Source organism: Acromyrmex echinatior, chromosome 5, assembly GCF_024713525.1.
Source record: "Acromyrmex echinatior isolate Ae372 chromosome 5, ASM2471352v2, whole genome shotgun sequence".
In the NCBI taxonomy this organism is placed as follows: domain Eukaryota; kingdom Metazoa; phylum Arthropoda; class Insecta; order Hymenoptera; family Formicidae; genus Acromyrmex; species Acromyrmex echinatior.
This window is the reverse complement of record NC_141856.1, coordinates 14343721-14365076: the sequence shown is the minus strand read 5'-3', so window position 1 is coordinate 14365076 and position 21356 is coordinate 14343721. Positions and strand designations below refer to the sequence as shown.

At 36.9% G+C, this 21356-nt stretch overlaps 1 protein-coding gene across 3 annotated transcripts in view; it reads left to right on the top strand.

Annotated features, from left to right (window-relative positions):
• The window catches only part of LOC105151319 (protein abrupt), an 87451-nt gene that overhangs the window by 43239 nt on the left and 22856 nt on the right, over positions 1-21356 (top strand). For 2 of the 3 annotated variants that reach the window (XM_011064977.2, XM_011064978.2), the window contains 4 exons: positions 16247-16471; positions 16868-17068; positions 17246-17414; positions 18255-18314. In XM_011064977.2, coding sequence (XP_011063279.1) covers positions 16247-16471; positions 16868-17068; positions 17246-17414; positions 18255-18314 — 655 coding nt within the window. Of the gene's footprint in view, positions 1-16246; positions 16472-16867; positions 17069-17245; positions 17415-18254; positions 18315-19207; positions 21146-21356 lie in introns of those variants that run through there. The other variant, XM_011064979.2, reaches the window with a different exon arrangement.

Sequence of the window (21356 nt, the reverse complement as noted above, 5' to 3'; positions counted from 1 at the left end):
GTAGCAAGAATCTTAACGCCTAGCATCTATTTCTAGTTGAGGAACCTCGCGCGCCGGATCATTAATATCACTGAGGATTTCGATCATTTTGGAAACGACATCGATTCACAGTTAATAGTACCCGTTAAACTTTGCAAATGAGAAACTTTAATTAACTACATTTTATGGAAAAGATTAAAGATTTCGATACGTTAGATTAATGGATAATACATACATCTTAAATTATTTTATTTTATTTATTAATTTCGCGCGGAATTATTTTATATAAAATGGAAATTTAGTTCTCTCTTTGCAATCAATATTTTTACTTCTTTCGTCTGCAATCTTCTTTTACTGTTCTAAACTTTCAAGAAGTATAGAAAAATTTAGAGTTATCTTTCAACGTCTATATTGCATTATCAATTTAATATGAGAATAATAGAATAATACATCTATATGTATTTAAATAATTTTATCTCAGATTACGTGCCGATCACTTTTTACTACGAATTTAATTTGGAAGAATTATTATTATTTTAATTCAATTACAAATCCAAAAGTGATCGACGTGCAATTTATATTTCTAGGATAAAATTTATTTAAATACTAAAATAATATATATATATTTAAATAGTATATCTATATATAGATGTACTATTTCAACATTTATCGATCTTTTTGATCGGGATAGGCGCTTTTCGCAGTTTTACCTAGTTTATTTACACAAGTACATCCTGTTTCCATTCTTAATATTGATTACTAATTAAATAGTTTTTTAACAAGATATTTTAAGAGAAGAAACTGGACTTTGCCTTCTTTTCTTTTGGAGAAATTTGAAAGTAAAATTTCGCTTGTGTAACACAAAAGATTTAAATTACAGACGGAAGGTTGAAGTCTGAAAAGATCTACCTTACATTTGCCAATTTATCAGTATTTGAAAAGAAGTTGCGGATAAACTTGTATGTTGTTGCATTACTATTTCCAGCCACGTTATTCGCCTTCACGTGAAAGACCTCTAAGTGTCTAGCAATAAATTTAATTACGAAATACAGCTGGTGATTAGGCTGTATACGTGAAGCAAGTATCAAGGCGAAAACAACTGCGGCATAAAAGGCAATGAAAGTCTCGTCTCGTCTCGTCTCGGCTCGGCATTACATTTGTCCAAATAACGTTTTTGATCTGATACCTCGCTTTAATTATACTTGCTGCAATATATCGCCATCCCTTCTGATCTAACTTGTCTTGTGTGTGATCTAGAGCGCACACGTTTCAAACTGAAAGTGTGATCACCATTACACGTGCTCGCGAGGATCGCTTAATGCAGACTTAAACAACTACGTCATCCTGCACGTTACTCATCGAAGAGAGTTTCTTTTGTCTCTCGCTCCTTATACTTCGCGCTACATCCTACTCTTTCGCTCCCGCTCGTGCTGCGTTCCGCCGTTAAGTACGGCGCTTATAAACACTGTAATTCACCGTTAATGGAGGGGAAAACGTGCCGTGAGAGTGGTGCCAGCGATAGCTCGGAAATTGATCGTAATAAGGAGTAAACCGCCTTTTCTTTTTCAGCCCGTTTGCCACGAGACGACAGATGGCGATCGTTGAAATAATTGCGCGAATCGCGAACACGCGAAAGTTCCTTTGATTTTCCAATTAATCTCCCTGTATAAAAAAAAAATAAATAAATAAATAAATAAATAAAAGAAATTCGCTTTAATACGAATGTGTTTCTCCTATATATCTTGAATGGGCGCAAGCACGACTCTCTCGAGTCATTTGATCTCACATCACAGGCATACCTGCGTAGTAGAACGCAATAATGTTTAGCGCAACGCAATAATGATTGCGAGCGAAGTTAGAAAGCCTAGTTGCGCGATTGCTGCTGATCGAGTACATACGTGGGCGTGCTGAGCATGACGCACGTAATCGTAAACAGCAGCATGACGCGTTGGGAGGCGGAAGAATGGGGCTTTGATTAGGCAGCACTCAACATTAGCGAACGTCCAGCCCGACTGATTCCAAGAATAATACGCGACGAACGAGACTATTTCGAACGCACTGGATAAATGTTTCAAGACTCGTTGTTGGGTGTAGGTATCGACGCGCTGGAGCTATATTTGACCGGGCAATAATGGTTACGAGTAGCTCGCCCCGTGGGGATTTACGTGACGATGCCTTGGGCGACAGATATATGTACCTCTTTTATACAGAATTCGAATGATTCGTTGTTTTTACGAATCAATAAATTATCGAAGAAAATAGCGACTCGAAAATGTACTGGAAAGGTTACTGGAGAGCGAAATGAAGTGTGTCGCGTATTTGAAAATATGACTAAAGTCATTTTTCCTCCTTCTATACTGATTCTTTACTGACTTTTAATCCAAGTATCATTTGTGTAATAATTAATTTTCAGAAATTATTCGGAAATGCGCAATGGATGTTTACTCTTCATTTTATCTTTCAGACTTTAAATTGATTAGTAACATCCGTTTAGTATATCGCTACATTTATTTTATGATTTCGTTTCCAATAATAATCCGAAGTCATTGGATATCTCTATCTATTTCCAAATTAACTTATTGCATATTAATTAAGTATATACATATATCATTAATTACTAAAAATCTAGGATACAACTAATCGGGTGCGCGTTAATTATTATGTAGAGGAACGTGGCAATAGCGTTATCGCACAATAATAATAACTATTATATTCTATCAAATTATCATATGGCGTGGTAATGAATGCGGCTTTATGAACTAATCGTGTCCATCGCAATTTACACAATAATTCACTGCTTACGTTTTATTTTAAGCCAATCTTCAAGAGTAGTCTTGAACGCCGAACGCCACGTGGAAATATCACGCAGCGCTGCTCTGCCGCGTTGCTATAAAATAATTATTCCTTTCCAAGCTATAAAAAACGTAATTAAGTCGCTGTCGAAATATTGCAGACATTTACTATAATATTTATGTGCGTTCATTTCCTCGACATAATATAACACACGTGGATATCCCAGGGGAATAAAAAAGTGTATATATATATATATATATATATATTAGTTAAATTAGAAGAATTATTAATGAGGTGTAATTGATTCTCAAAAGTGAATGTTTATTTTATTATGTTCATTTTTCACGATTTAACGCAACTGAAATATACACTGGAAGAACGTTTAAAGTATTTAAAAAAGTATTAAAGTATTTATCTGGATACAAATCTGAAAATAATTTTGTCGAACTGTCAAAATAATGATGAAGCTCAAACTAATTGCTATAGTATACTTCAGTTTTCGACATATAATTATTTGGATATAATTGAAGAAAAATTATTTTCAAATCTATATCTATATCTAAATTTTCAGATATTTTAGTAAAATTGCCCTTCTCTGTCTACTATACGTATACAAATAATATTGTCACTCAATACAAAAGCAAGTACTCGCTTCTTATTCGCACTCCCGTCAATTATTTATTTCGCAGGCGGGCAAATCGACAAATTTTGCTCCCGTTTCAGGCTGCCGATCGAGGGCGGCCCGACGTTGAATTTAGGCGGACGTAGTACATCTGTCGACCATAACGCCATCCGTCCACCGGATCGTCGCCATAAGTACCCGAGCGCATACATGAGCAAGCACCATGGGCGAGACGTACGCGCGGTAGATCTTAAAATAAGATCGGCCACCGCGGCCGCGCGCGCCGTAATAAATTTCTCCGCGTTGCCTCCTCCCGCATCCTCGTCGCGTTCGCTCTCTTCGCTCCTTCGTGAAATGCCACCGAGCGAGAGAGCGGGGCGAGAGGTGACGGAAGAGAGAGAGAGAGAGAGAGAGAGAGAAAAAAGAAAGAAAGAAACGTACCAAGCCGAGCCGCGTTGGGATCCGAAGAACGGAGAACGACGAAGTCAACCCCCGTCTCCCCCGTCGTGTATATGCTCACAACGCGCGTTGCTATATATGTTACGATGTAATTCAAGAATTTGACCGCACGCCCGTGATGACATTCAGGCGGAATTAAAGACGCGAGCTGGCAACCGCCAGACTTTAAAAGCACCGTCATCTGCAGACTAGAGAATATTTTTTAAAATCTCCAATTTAACGCGACCGATTTTTCCCCTTATTCGATATAATTCGTTTAAACGATGTTGTTTATTCTTGTGACTTATTATTGATTTCACTTACTGTATATTTGTTAATATATTTTATAGATATTTATTTCATTTGTATCTCTTTCTCTCTAAAAAAAAAAAAAAATAATCTAGTTTTTAAACTATCTTATATAATACAAGGATAACCTTTGTTTTTGCAATGATGTTTCATTCAATCTGCTTCGCGAATTTGTCAAAATACGTTCGTCTTTCGCGTTTGCTTAATTCAGACCGTCGCTCTCAATTTTCGGAATGTTATCCGAATCATTTCAGGATGACAAACCGGGTTAACGAACGAAAGCTTCTTCAATTCGACTCGCAATTTTTTCCAAAGATACTTGCAATGTCACTACGTAAGAATGCGTGGTTGTTTTCTCGTTTTGCGTTAGTCTGGGCGACGCATTCGACTTCAGGGATTTTATCTGAATCATGCGATACGACTTTTGTCAATTTTCTCAACACAATCTTTCCTGGAACCTCGTTGATCAAAGCAAATAGTTACTTATTAATTACCTAGCTTCTTGAATCTGAATCATGTATGCTGAATCAGCAGACGTAATTGAAACTCACAGAACCTTCGAGCGAATATGCGATTCTCATTAGATATTTAAATAGCACTTCGTTACTTTTATCGACAATGCTAGCAAGAAATGCTAGAACACAGTATTTCATTACCGTCATAAGTGTTTCCCGATTAAGATCATTTCTAAGAAGTCTAAAATTTCCAGAAACATTGAATTAATTAATTTTTTGTTTCACAGTGCACATGGTAGTTGATAATGATTCGAGTTCAAAGTTGAAGTAAATACATCCGTTCCAGACATACATTCTTATTTCCAATGCTAAAATATTTCTTTAATGACGGGGTTAGTGTTGCATGGCCTTTCGAGCATCTAATATTACTACTATCTGCATCAGCATATTTCACAACACTCCTAAATTCATTCACATCCACGAGTTTTCCTTATCTCGACCAGTCTGATAAACATTTCCTGTTCAAATCTTTCCGTAAATACACTCCGTCATTTTACTCGTGTTTTGCCAATCGTAACGTGCATTGGCACATTGCAGAGAGTCATCACATATATTGCGGTATTATTCGATTCGTTGCGTCGTATACAAATAATAAATCGCTTCGCGGCGTCGTTTAATTGCTCATTATCATCAATTTATTAATTATCCATCGCTATCGATATTTTGCCAATTAGATACCAATTTTTTTTTTACTCGGCCTCTCCTTGTACTTGCATTGTCCCACTGGAATCTCAAATTCCACCAATTCTACATTTCGACTTTTTCGCAAACGTCTAATGGCGATCAACACGCGCACGTCTGTACGCGTTCTCCGGATTCTGTGTAACGATCCGTTAATAACGTTACCGTTAACCGCGCATTAGTGGTCATCGTGGCTATTTGCATATCGGATCGGTAATTTCCAACCGGCGCGGCGAGAGAGCGAGCGAGCGAGCGAGCGAGTGCAAGTGTACGAAGCGTCGTCCATGAGTGCGTGTGTCCGCACGCGGGCTTAATACACGCACGCGGAATCCGTTGGCTGCGAGGCGCCTCACCGGTCACCGCACTATGAATCGGCCATTATAGTGATTTATATGTCGTCGTCGAATCGAAGGCATCGTTGCCGAAATGGACATCCTTGCCGTGCGCCTTGAATTTAAAATGCGCGAAGATCGACTGGGCACGATAAGTCACCTAACAGTACGCGGCGAGGCTAACTATCAATTATCTCGACGCCGAATAGATCGGAGACTTTGAGGGAAGGAACGGCTATTCTCTCGGAGTGTATCTGGACCTTAGACCGAAGTGTTGTAAGTGCGCGATAGTACTCCAGTGCATTAAAGATCTGGCACGGCACAACGCGTGGCAGAGATTAATGAGAGTGGATGATAATGTGGGTGGACACATCGTGATTATTTATTACTGTACGTACGCGGAAGTGCGTTTAGATTGTTTAAATGGAGGAATAACGTATAAAAGTCCATGTTCTCTCTCTTTCTTTCTCTCTCTCTCTCTCTCTCTTTCCTTTGCGATAATTATTTATGAATAGAGTTACTATCTGTAATCTTTTAAATATATACCCCAGTCGAAATTTTAGTCCTACTTTGAACTTCTTTCAACCTCAATTAAACGTTATAAATCTGTTTTGATACTTTGTACAATCAAATAGGGTACAATCAATAGGTCTCTTTTAATATTACTTAATCTACAGCTTCTATTTAGAAAACTTCTTTTAAACCTAAAAATAAAAAATCTTGCAATAACTGTTGTCATTTACAAGCTCAACTTTAGGAGCTTCATTCTTTAGATTAGAACGTATTATAACTATCTCTAGAGTCTACATATGTCATCTTTAGAGTCTACATAGAATCCTAAAACTAAGGTTTAAAAGGAGAAAAATTTCGACTCAAATATGTATTCTTTTTTGAGATCGTAAAATAGCGTATTTTGATTTTTCACTTGAAGTATTCTTTTCTTTGGAAAAAAGTTTCGATTATTAATTAAACTTGATATTTACAAAATCATATTAATAGGTCATTGTATCAATAAAAATTACGTTCTAGAAATTTTATTTTATTGCGGAGCTACATTTAACGCATACAAAATTATATCTCCTCTTTCTTCGGCTCCCGGATCATCATTTCTTTTAAAAAGTATACAGTGTACTCTTCCCAGAGATGATAATTTTACCTGCGAGTAATTCTCTTGATCGTGTTAACGATGAAGAGAAATAGAGAATTTTGTAAAACGAAATATAATTGATGGTTTGTCGATACATCTACATTCTGTATGCAGAATATTTATGCAATGCAGTAATTGTGCAGCAACAATTTCTTATTAATAATATTTTACGAGCGATAACATTAGTATAGCCACCAGCGGTACGTAAAAGTGTTAATGCCGAGCACTTGTTATGACGCGACTAGAAAAATTCGCAAATCGAGATGCCGGACGCAGATAACGCGATCACTAGACATGTATTATTAATGGATATCTCGATTATAAAAGCGGCCGACTATTATATACGGTACGAACGATTCTAGGTAACCGGGCTAACAATAAAATTCGCTCCTCACCGCTTAATATTCCTTGACTTCTCGATGCATTTTGCATCCCGCTCAATCACCGCCGTCCCCTCCTCGCGATTTGCCCCCTATCTTTTAAAATATCCCGCCCGCCTTGAGTGCGGCATATCTAAATATATCATGTGATTCGTATCGTATCAATTCTAAATAGCAGCGCAAACCGCGAGAGAGAGAGAGAGAGAGAGAGAGAGAGAGAGAGAGAGAGAGAGAGAGAGAGAGAGAGAGACAAGGCCGATAAAAGAGCTGCAGATTGTACCTTCCTCTCTTCCTTCTCCATTAAAACCGTGACGTTGTTCCATTACTTGTGATCTATACCCGATTTATTATTAGGACTTCGGAAATCTTCAATATACCCAAAGCGTTATTCATACCCTCGCTTTTAAAGGCTAGCCCGATTCCGAGTTTGATTTGTCGCCTGATTCAATGCTAATGCAGGCTGAAAGTCATGCAGTTACAAGCGCTAAACGCGTGATGCGACATACATATAAGCAAACACATAACGCATATTGTATTTTTATATGCAATTCAGCAGTACTTTGTCTTGTCAGAACCAGTTACACCGCAGAGTATAATAATATTTTCTCCGCTATAAGCAAAGTAACGTTATAAGTTTATACGTATCGATTAGACGTCATTTGATTTAACCGCTTTTTATCGAAGTGGTAGGAGAAATGAGTTAAAAATTTCTCTTACATTACTTTGATTTGAAAGGCGATTTGATAAAATAAAAGAATATATTCGCTGGGTTGTTTTCTTTTTTTTTTTCCGATGGAAATCAGAGAGGAATGGTGGATACAGGTGTTTGCCGGAACGCGTTATAATGTGAATGCAACGTGTTTACTGTGGAAAGGGGTATTCATTAATTTCGCACCGCGCTGGCTAGCTAGAGGTATTCTCGTTTTTCGTTAGTGCGCGCGGACGTTACTCGCATTACGCTTAATGTCACGCGCCTAAGCGGCGCGCACATGCGGCCAGCAAATTATCGCCGGTATATAATTGTGCTGTGTGTGCGCGTATGCGCTCCGCTCCGTCTTTTCTGCCGGAGCGCGACGCAGCGAAATCAACGTCGTACAGAGACTACAGAGAGACGTTATACGGCGCGCCGGCGCGGCGTATCTGCGAAATTATACTTCATTTATATTGCCGCTGCGCGCAATCTGCTGCATTCTGTTAATAGAAACGTGAACAAGTATCTCTTGCATTACGTTGAAATAGTCAAACAGCGTTTATGTTACCCGTATAATTAATTTTATCTGTATAGTTGTCTATATAAATCTATGTGACAGCGATAGGAAAGTAATACGTTTATGGCGTGTATACAATTGCGGAATGGCTTATCTCTTCTTTTTATTGTTGTTTGAATTACAAGCAAGCTGATTTCTTCATCGAAAGTATCCCGCACGATTAAAGTGCTTTTTTTTTTCTTCTCAGCGAGCACTCGTCGTGTTTGTTCAATTCGAATTTCCTCCTCTTACCGAGGCATCATCTTTTGTGTATGCGCATATAATTATGTGGGATTACGCGCAGAACATCGCGAAGCACTCCTTTTTTTTTTTTACTCAACAAAGACGGACGCGCCTCGCCTTTCGGTGTCCTGTTCTCTTTCAGTGCTCGTATAACGAAGCGAAAATGTCGACGCGCGTACCGAGACGCATTATGCTGCATGTATTTTTATCAACGGAAGTGCGTCGTTGTACGTGCGCGCATTCCTGTGCTGCGACTGCCTGGAAAAGGCGACGCCTGGAGAAACGCGCGCGATGCACATTTATTGTCTTCTCCCTCTTATGCTGCATCGGCAGCATCGGCAGCATCGGCATCATCGGCAGCACCGGCGTCGCGATCCAGAATCCACACGATGAATCAATAACGGGAAGGTCGAACGGCGTCGCGACGATGATGATTATATCGTACGTATCTCGCATACGGAATATTTCGCAATAGCGTAACATTGTGACGCGAATACAGTCTTATCAGTTATGTATAGAAGCGATGGTTCATTAATACCTGATTGGCATGATTATACAAAGGCTAGTGTGTTATCTATGTGATTCAAAGGGAGCTGATAACATCGTAAAAGACCGGCTTACACAAATCTTTCGTAAATCCAAAAAAAAATTAATTAATGAGATAATAATTTTGGAACATTTTAATATTTTAAATAAAAAAGATTATTATAAAGCTTCGCATTGTTTTCAAACCTGTTGTTATTTTTAATGTTAATGATAACCAAATAAGTATTATATTTGTCGAATAATTTAAGATATAATATTAAAAATAAACGTAATCTATGTTTGTGTGAGTGTGTATGTTTGTATTTGTATACGTATATATGTAATGCTAATCTGCGCGTGTAATGTAATGTATTTACCTTGACACGGATAAAATTAAAGATAACAAATCCGCTTAATTCAGTCAACAAAATTTCGATGGATTATCAGTCATGATAGTTGATGATCTAATAGTTAATCCCTATTATCTGTCACTGTATTTTGAAAATAATTTATTGTTATTACTAACGCGCGTCAATTGATGTTGGCAGCGTTGTTAAAAAAAAAAAGTAAGAATTTAGTAGTAACTATGTGCGAGGTTTGATCGATATCCATGCAGCTATTATCCTACGAATTGGCCGGATAATGCGAGGAAAGTTTAATACATGCGTCAGTGAAACATCAGACATCGAGATAAGCAGATAAGAGAAGCGCATACGCGTATGTGTATGTGTGTGTGGGTACGCTCACGTACGTGAATTCCTGTGAAGTAATAGATTCGAATGGACAGTAATTCGCGGTATCAAAACAAACCAATTATTAACAAGTCCTGAATTATTTAAATGCTAAAACGTTCGTATATTTTAATATTCAAACGCGAAAATTAATTAATACACATGAATATTCACGAAAATAATGGGAGTTTTTTTTCCGTATTTATAGCGATTATAACTGTATTGCTCGCCACGAATGAAAATAATATTAAAATGTAAAATACTGGACCGAAAAAGTAATAAACGATCCAATATATTCCTTAGGAATTAATATAATCTAGAGAGAAACTCTTTGACGTCAGTTTTAGTCACTAGTGACATCGAATATCGACAGTTTTAAAACTTTTAATCGTGTATATCAAATATGTAGCAAACAATTCGATCTCCACATTCAAATAATTTTAGCAATTTTGCGGTCGAATGGGCATACGGTAACGTTAATTCTGTATCGGGTAAAAGCTAAAAATTTCTATTGAGTTGAAGCTTCGTTGCACACCGTGCACGCCGATATTGCGCACGATGGATATTTTCGATGATCGATGACTCGCGCTTTGTCCAATATATCGATCTTTTCGCAACCGAGCGTCGAACCCATCGCTACTTAACGCGCGTATACGTGATGCCGACGATATGTTTTGCGAAGCCACGACTGCTGGCGTGCACACCACATAACCGGATCAGAAACCATGCAATCGTATCTACTTTTCTACTTACGGTTTAGTTAGGGTGCTTCGCGCGCATGCGATATCGCCATGTATAGCTGTTGTACACGATTACGTACCCGATGTTCGTGACACTTGGCGTTCTTTAATGCGCACGCTATAAACTGTACAATGACACCCCTGTATTTCCTTTCACGTGCAATTTAAAGCCATCTTCTTCTCTCGCGTGTGGAACAGCTTGGAGTTTTGTCAAAATACTAACGCAACTTTTCTCTACTTCTCGTTTTAACATATAATGAGAAGGCAATCTGAACGTTAAGAAATTTAATGATTTTTCTATAAATTATTTTTATATGAGAAACAAAAGATTATAAATTTTTTTTTTCGATTACGAACTATTGAAATATTTTTAAGAATTGAAACATCTACATTACGTTTTACAATAATTGGAAAGAAAATATTTTTATATTTCTTTGATTCCGATTAAATTACGCACTATTTTTTGTTTATCATGTTTCTTCAGTAAATAAATCATTTCCCAACTATAAACATACAACTTTTGATGTGAAATATTATTACTTGTTTTTCCCCCTTGTTCATTATTTCGTTTAATCATGCAAGTCGTGCTAAATAATTTAAATTATAACTCACGGGCGTGCTCATAAATTGGGATAGCAATACCAAATGCCTCTGAAATAGATGCTTGTGTGTTATAAATAAAAAAAGACACATAGCCCGTTATAATGAACAGGAACTCTGACGGAGTTAAGTTAAGGGCAATACGTCTTGCGACACGCTCGGGTACAAGTCCGCTCATTTTCTAGCGGCGTATCGTTAATCTCCACCGCCCCCTTCATTGTGTCTCTCACGCATGGCCCCCGTTTATTTCCACTAATCAATTATCGGTGCCGTTCGATCACGCGGCCGATTCTTAATCGCTTGCCACGATCTTCCCCGCACCGTTGCTTTGCGGATTTTAGAAAGCGGACGTTCTGGATTCCGCCGCGCGATCGCTCTCAGGTGGTTCGATAATTATGGTCGAACGACGCCGGTGATTCGAGGAAAAATCGTACATGCACAGCGTACGGCACGGAGGACTTACGAGAAGTCGTTAATAAGACTGGCGCAAGATTTCCCACGTTGCAAGCCATGTGAGCGTCGATGCACGAAAAATCATGACGGAAGCTTACCAATAACTGACTAGACAAATGAGATAGACTGTATGATAGATAGATCGGTATCTTATTCACATTCTTTTTTAGAGGAGATTGGTTTCCGCCAGAAATGAAGAATTGATACACCTTGCGACAAGCACGCAGATCGAATTCTGAAAATCGATTAAATGGATTATACACGTTGGTAAAAATATTATATTATCCAGCGGCCATTTTTGATGATTGAGACAAATTTGTTTGTTGGACGAAGTGTATACGAGCAATTTATCAATTAGATTTCGTTTGATAACAAGCACAACAATGTGACACTGCAATAAGATCTTTGATGATAGATTGTGCATCAATGTTCACTGTATAATTTTATGTATAATTATAATAGAATTAAACGTATATAGTCCCTTTGGAGAGAGTTATATTTTGCAAGCAAATGATGAAGTGTAATTAGCAGTTATGTCGACGTATCCTTGCACACACAGTTGTAATCGAATAAGTATCATCCGTTAGGGAATCATGATGATATATAGTGCAGATCGATACGTATCTCGCGAATTAATCGGAGGCTCTTTGATCATTCGCCTATTCTACTCTGACGCACACGCGATCATACAATTAATTATTGACCCGTTTTAATCCCGTTAGGTCTAATTAGAGAGGATGGTGTCTCGTCTCAAAGTTGTTAATTGAGTTGGTTAATGCGATAAAGGAGTTCGTAGTGTTCTCATTCTCCTCCCCTTTTGCACCATCCATTGTCTTGCTTCTTCTGCTTCTCTGTTTCGCTTTATCTCTTTTTATTGCGGAATTCTAAAGGTGTGCAGATACCTGCAGACAGTGATTATTTCCACTACTTCAATTATTTGAGTTATTCCCATCAACGAGCTTCCCAGCACCCGATAAAATTATCGAGGAATCATATATGACGTCCTTAATATTCACAAGATCTCAAAATAAATGTGCTCGTGGAAATTTTCTCAAGATGAACGTATGTGAAAACAAATTACAAATTGAAAGAAAAGTTTATTTATATTTTTTATTCTAAAAATTTAAATCGATAAGTCCTTCATTAACATTATCTCCTCGAATTATATGACACATAAATGTGGTATAATAATAAAATATTACGACAACGGGATGTTCTGGATTGTTCGCAATTGAACTTTCCTTTATTTTATATCGTATAATAAGGATCGTTTATTCAATCGCATAATTATTATTAAAAAGTGCTTTGTATAACTGCGGGATTATTGGTAAAAATATTTCTCTCCTACGAACCGCGGAAACTGCCCTTCGAGAGATGAATCTCAATGTATTCGATTGATTAAGTCATGCTTTTGTCGAGATAAAACGCTCGACCAGCATAGATTTTTTTTTTCTTTTATCACGGAGCGGCTATCGGCATTTAATAAAATATAGTTCTCCAATTATGAAATTGCATTGTACGATTATATTGATTATATTTGTTGAAAAAAAAATTTAACTTTCTGTTTATCATTTTTTTAAAGTTATTTCTCAACAAGAAAAGTCAAGTACCATTTGTATGTATTTATGTATATAAATAATTAAAATGTATATAATCGATATACATGTGGTGTACATGTCGTAAATATTTCGATTAAATTACGCCAATCTTGAAACTTGTAACAAATCTTCCTGAACGCAGTTGAAATTTTTAATTCGGCTTATTAACATATTTTTTTTTCAGTTATATCATTTCTATGCAATATACGCGCACCTTGCTTTTCCATCTCAAGAACCATTTATCCGATACGTTCCGTTGCATGCAGTCCAATAAATCGAGACGCCGCACCTCGCTGCACCGCGTGCACAGACGTTAAGTCGATACTGGCCAATAATAAATGCCTCTGCACATGGCAGCGTCGAACCCTCCGCTGCCGTGGGTTTTCACGTACCGACGTTAAATTCGGGGCATCGATAATCGAAGTTGGAACGGTTCTTCGCTGAGGTCGCGGCATTGTACATACGTCTCAGCGTATTCGTGTTACAACGTGTATATATATATATATATATATATATATATACAGCATCACATCGTTTCGATATAACTGTGTAGGCAAGGCGTATGGAAAGCCGCGCCATCCCAGGAGGTTCATTAATTATAATTAATATCGCTGTCGATAATGGCACTAGCACTTCGTATAATATTGCCATGATGTACATACATCGTCGTGAGACGCCTCCGCTTTATGCGGTCTGCTCTCGCAGTCTTTTCGCAAGAATGATCGTGATCGATGCCGTTATATATCGATGTAACCCTCCATCTAACCGAGAATACATTGCATGTTTGCATATTATTAAAATATGCATCATATATTTAATTAGAAATTTAAAACAACTATGTATCTTTATTATTACGTAGGTTATATAAATAAAAGAGGGATGAGAATCAATAAATAACTATGATTAATTAAGATGTAGTAAAAATAAGAAATAGTAAATAGGAAAAGTTAATAGAAAAAGTAAAATGAAAGGTACTTGTACCGGGTCATCTTGATAATTTTGTCTTTTGTCTTTCTTGCTGAATCTAAAAATTTTAGTTAGATCCAATTTTGAAAATAATTATGTTGGACCATCAAAATAATTATGTAGGACGCTCAAGCATAATGAGCAATGCTGCAAAAAGTTTTGATGTAGTCTCGCAACCAATTTGAATGTCCTACATAATTATTTTTAGATCTGTATCTAGTTAAATTTTTAGATACTTTAGCAACATACCGTTCTTTCCGTGTATGCACGTAATTATTAAATGATACAATATTTTAGATGTATTATGTTATAAATCTAAACGCTACATAATAGAATGTGATATAGATACGAATTTCGTCATAAAAGCAATCGATAACTGTAATATATGTACGTGTAATTTTGCTTGTCGAGGATCAATTGTCACCATCTAACGATCTCGAAGATCATTCAATATTAAGAGTTAATTCGCTGGTCTGACAGGTGCAAGAATTGATGCCTCAGGTATACGGGAACATCCCGACGTAGATTGAGTATCGATCATTATACGCGTCGTGGTTATAAATTGTCGTTACGAATCAATTGGCCGTCGAGCGTGACTATTCGTGGATGCAATTAACCATCGGCGAAAAGCGATTTCACTCGGTCAATTCGTTGACGAGAAAGGTGAGAAGGTATCTGGGGCACTCTTGACAATAAGGACACATTTTACGTCATCTCGCTTTAGAATTCTTCATTCTTGTAATTACCTGTGCCAAGGTAAAGTTTTTCACTTTGTTTAAAAGTTTCACTTGATTGAACAACGATGCAACGATTTCTATATCATTTACGTTCTTCATGCATGAGTTTAAATAAAAATAAAAGTAATTATAATTTATCGACGTGTATCAATGTGTTTTATCTCGTAAAAAATAAAAATCTTTAAAATCTTTCAAGTCGCCCTGCTGTGCGTATTTACGAAAAATTGGCGATTTATGTGGGCTTAAATTTACAAATCGGTGCAGCAATGCACCAAGATGAAGGGTAGCTCCGACATGGATTAAACGACGCTGATTATATGCATCTCGCTTGTAAATCGTTACAAATTAATCGGCCGTCAGACTCCCCCCTGCGTATCCATCGATGGATGGGATTAAGCACTTTGCAAGAGGGATCGATTCGCTAGGCATCGATCAGAATCCTCGTATACCTTTTAACCTTTAGCCGATGTTGAATCGTTTACTTTGACAGAAAGAAAAGAAATGTTACTCTTCTTTTTGCACGTTGGATATCTAAGTGTATATGGTTTGCTGAATTTCAGTATACGTGAGAAAAGTTCTGTATCCGGAGGAGGGCGAAAGAAAGGATAGTATTCGTTACCGTCAAACCTTTTGACCTCTTGCTGATAGAGGATCGATGTATCTCTCTTGGTTTCTGATCTTCTCTTGTATGAATCTGCGATTAGAAAAATTGCGCTCTTCCTGATGGATCGATTACCTTGATCGATCATACGTTAGTTAGAGAGCATACTTTTTGTAATTGCCACGCTACGTATAAGATAACTGTAGGTACTAATGGCTACCCGGGATAGGCTGATAATTAATAGCTGTGATTAATTTGACACTGGTATCTTATATCAAATCTCGTTGAATCAGCGCTGCGTGGATCAGTGCACGACTGTTCGATTGAATGGATAATGTTGAGCAGTATATTGTACGAGTTTGAAATTATATGGATTACAAGCTATCTTAAAAGTTTATAATTTCTTACAATTTTATTATGTTTTGCAAGTTAAAGTAATACTCTACAAACAAGTAGAGATATTAAACAATTTTAGATATAATTACAGAAAAATATAATTGTAACATTTTGTAATAATGTTTTGAAATTACGTTAGGATGCTCATTTAAGTATTTTACGTTATTAATTTATGAAAATGTGAATTCGAAGGAAATGTTAACTTTTGCGCAGGCAAATCCATGTCCTCACCCAATTGTAATCCTGAAGGATGTGGCTTCGTCGGACATGGAGTCTCTACTACGTTTTATGTATCACGGGGAAGTACACGTGGGTCAGGAGCAGCTACCTGCTTTTCTGAAGACGGCTCAAATGCTTCAAGTGCGGGGTTTGGCGGACGTTAATAGCGGCGCCACGAAAATTCCATCGTCGTCGGCCGGCAACAACGGTAGCGCACCTGTAAGTTGTCCCCGCGGCAGTTTAATATGGAAGTTGGAAAATTAATTATACGAATTATACGGCTGGTTTCGAACTTTTAATTAATTTAGCCTTAATTAAAACGAATTTTAATTAATGTGCTTTTAACACTACGCCGTCGCCGCCATCGTGACAGGCGGAATCCCGGCTAGAATTTCCTGCTTCGTCCTTTAGCTTTTAATTTCACGACTTATAATAGACGTTAGACAAATATTACGAAGTTTTAATAATGGAGTATCTGGAGTTTCTCTGATTATACATATAATGAGATTATCGAATGTTAAATATTAATTGGAACTAAATTATATGAAGAATGATTGCGTTGCCTTTTTCATGGATGCTGTACTATCATCCGTATATTATCTTTAATTTGATCAGGCAACCCCACGTAACTGGCAGGACAACGGCAGAGGGGATCTCAATGAAAGTGAGTTGAGTCCACCAGAAAAGCGAGCAAGAAGTTACAGTCCGCCAATAGGAAACCACGTTGAACCAAAATTGGATCTTCAGGAATCCTTGTTAGGCCAGGCACTCGAAGGTGGTCCTACGATACACACGACGTCCACAAACAATATACAGGTGAGTAAGGATTATGTCAAGTTAGGCAACAATAATGATGTTCTAGTACACATAAACGTATTTCCGCGCAAAAGTGTAAATTTAAATTTTATGAAACCGATTAGTTTGCAATGATTATAGGTATTTTTTTACAAATATGATATTTTACAAATATGAGGGTATTTTGTTAACTTTCAGGCGCAATCAACTGGCGAAGATTCGAATTCTATGTCAGAAAACGAAGAGGATGTGTCAAATCATGGTAGCATTCTGAACGCAGTGAAGACCGAGCCAAGTGATATTCTAAATGATTCTATAGAACACCATCGAACCTCCAGCTTTCCTGCAGCGTTGTTAAGTCTTCAAGGTAATTATTTGGCTTTTATGTTTAAAATTCTCACATTAAATCTTGTAAAATATTTTATATTTAACATATTATATTATTTGCTCTGTTTGAAATTCATTTAATAATAAATAAATCATATACTTCGAGAATAAACAGATTATTGATCTGTTTTAAAAATATGTTTTATATTGATAATTGCTTATATATTATAAATATCGGCTACTTTGGTATTTATAAGGCAGAGTTGAATTTATGTTGGACCAAAGAAATCCCAGTTTTGTCGAAAGGATGCAAATTAGTTTTTTAATTAATGGCACATTTAATTACTAATTACATTTGTAATTAATTATTAATTCCTCGTCCAGTTACTAATTACTTTCGTAATTAGCAATTAGCCCGACTTAATTACTAATTACGGCTTCAATTAAAATTAATTAATGAATAATTACAATTATTTCTATTTGTGTACATAATTTCATTGTATTCTTTGACTTATGAAAATGTGTTAATATAAATCTATTATGAAATGTAATAAACTAACATATTATTAACATAATTTGATTTCGTTTACTTGTGCTCTAGTCAATTGAGCGATACAAATCTCATGATTTATATTTATACTTACTGTAAAATAGTAGTTGACTTTACTTTGTTAATGTGTACTGCATATTATTAAGTATTAAAAAATTAATATTCTATTTTTAATTTATGACAATTTACTAAGATAATAAACTGCACTTCATGTTTAACATATAAATAAATAATTGCACTTTTCTGTCTTATTTAATAACATTAAATTTTTTAAATAATGACATCTTTACGTGTAATTAATCTAATTGACTCTTTATTTTTAAATTACAGGCATGAATATGCCAGGACCTTCCGGTATGCATCAAGTAGCCAATCAGGATCCGAACTACGGTAAGTTTATCAAATGTATGATTTGATCTCACCTTTTTAAACATTCTTAAAGCCCAGACTAGTATCCTTCCGTCGTTTCCTAAGACTCTGATCTCTCGTTGTTGCGTTGAATGCATGAAACTCTCGTACCTCTCACAACCCTTGCATCCCTTGTCAGCTACCCCTCTTATCACACGGTGAGCAGCAACGTATTATGGAGTCGCATCTCAACGGCTCTTCTATGATTTTCATTATTGTGGCGTATCTTACATGGCAGAGACATAAATCTTTTTTATAGTAACTATCATGCAATGACCTTTCTATTCGGAAATGAATATCATATTGTATCTTCGTTACTGTCTTTGTCTGTGATGTGAGGCTTATTTCCGACATCGTATATTACCTTGAAAAATTGTGTAAGTGTGAAATCGATTCGCGTCGCTACTTGCCATATCAACAAAATTTTCAGGCTCAGGAATCGAATTGTAAATCTAAACTTATTATTCGTAATTATCTAAAATAATCTTAATTATGCGTGTATATCAATGTAGTGATCTTATTCGGTCTCAATTTGAATAAGAATTGGAAACAAATCGCGATATGGGAAGATAATGAAGAAGAGACGAACAATATAGGGTGCACAAGAGCGCCAGGAACAATTAAAGGTTGCCATATTAACTTGATACGAAGGATTGAATTCGATTCTAGATTTAGGGAGAGACTCGTTGGGGGAGGGTACAAAAATTATTGAGGGCAAAACCTTGTCTTTAAAACCTGGAAATACACTTTCAGATAAGAGAAAGTTGAAAAAAAAATACATAAGAAAGGGCAGTAGGAGGCAAAAAAAGCGATTGAATAGTGTTTAAGGAATCGTACGAGGTTGGCTGAGGACTGACATTGGCTGGTGGTTCCAGGGCGGTGGCAGCCCTCTGGAGGAGATGGTTCAAGTTCGAGTTCCGGTTGGCTGCCGGGTTCATCTTCCAAGAACGAGCATGCCGGATCTGAAACCTACCAGAGCGGCGGAGGTCACAACTCGAAAGGGCAGGATCTCTCGGGCTTGCTTCAGCATCATCACCATCAGCATCATCACCACCATACCACCAGCCAACAGTCGTCGCAGCAACACACCCTCAATGCCCTCAACTCCCTCAATAACCTAAACAGTGACCAACTTACGATGATGCATCAGAAACTGCAGAACAATCTCCAAAGTCTCCAGCAGAGCACTTCTGTCAAGAGTGAGCAACTAAATTTGATACTACAGTCTTGTGCGAAGGATAAGATTGATATGGCGATGCTCCATCAACAATCTCACAGGCGGTATCATCAGCAAAGGGAGGACCCCAATCAAACTGGTAAACCGAAGTGTCCCGAATGCGGCAAGATATATTCGAACAATTCTAATTTAAAGCAGCACATTGTTAACGTTCACACTGTGCAGACTGAGTACATCTCGTGTCACGTGTGCAGCAAGCAATTCAAGACCAAGCAGTACTTGCAGATTCATCTGCTTTCCATGCATGGTATCAGAAAGCGAAAAACTTATCCTCTGTATCACCAGATACAGACACATGTGCAGGCGCAACAGCAACCTTTGCAGCCTGCCTCACAAGTTTCCGCAAGCCAACAATCTCAACAATAATATTCTCCGGCTGACAGAGAGAGAGAGAGAGAGAGAGAGAGAGAGAGAGAGAGAGAGAGAGAGAGAGAGAGAGAGATGATCCGAAGATAAGCAGTAATCTGGAAATTGATCGAAGAGGGCTTGCGATTTACATACATGCGTGCGAAAGAATCATTCGATGAATGATTTGATGCCTCATAATTTGTGATCACCTTGTGAAGACTTTTGACAGACGTTTTTATAGTGATGAATCCATTGTTATTGCGCTATGAAGAAATCAAATGTGAACAACGCGTTGCGCTGTTGTGTGCTTGTATCTTCAGCGAAAGTGAGTTGACGCTAACGATATCATGATCATAGATGTAATATATCTTTTTTTTTCTATGAGATGCGCTGAAGGAAGGCGTAGATTCAAACATAAACTTTAATATTCATTTGTTTGATAATTATTGATATTGAATACTAAAAGATAATTGCACATCTTTTTACAATGGCGTGCAATTATACAGTTTAATAAGACTGCAATTTTATATTTTAACTTTGAGAAGATTTTGTAATTAGTTTTATTTTAGTTAACGGATATAAATTATGACGAAGAGTTTTTGCTCCGATTTGCATATTGTATGAATATCTAATTATTATTTTCTTACGAAAAAATTGTACATTGCAAGTTTTTTGATTTTTTTTTACTTTTTATTTTTTAATTGTACTGAGAAAAAACTTAATAATACTCAATTTGTTCATATGAGAGCGATGAATAAAATTTAAATTTTTAATTTGATAACAAACCGATCCTATTTCTTATACATATGCTTTTCAGTATTTTATAATATAATATTTTTGTTATTATATTAAATATACTTAATGAAAAGAAAACAAATTTACATTTACATGTATATTATTTCGAAGTATTAATTATTAATGTAATATTTTTCGAATGATTTGATTGCATATTCGGCCTCCCTCTCAGCGCATCAACGACGGTGGTTAAATTTGACCCTGAGTGTGCGTCGAAAAGGCCGCGCCTAAGCGATCGAAGCTCACACTCGTAGGTATTCGTTTTTTATTAGAGTTCGGATAAGGGTGCGGAGGTGTCGATAGGTAAGGCGGAGGCGAAAGAGGGTGCTGGTACGAGAATTGGCCGACCTATTTTCGTCTCATACCGCAGTGCGCAGTTCACCCTTCGCGTTGACGATAAGCAGGCCTCCTCGATTGGTTGGAAAAGGAAGAACGGGGGAGAGCGTGAGAGAGACAAAGTTAGAAAAAGCTCCGCGAGAGCTTCCTTTACCGCGTTATAACTAGTGCGATAAATAAGATGGTATGACTCTTTTTTTTGAAAAGCAGGCTTGCGTTGAAGCCACTCTTTTATGGTATATTCATCGCCTGTTTTTATGGAAGAAATGAGTGGAATGAAGAATTATTCAAAAATGGATGTGAAAGCC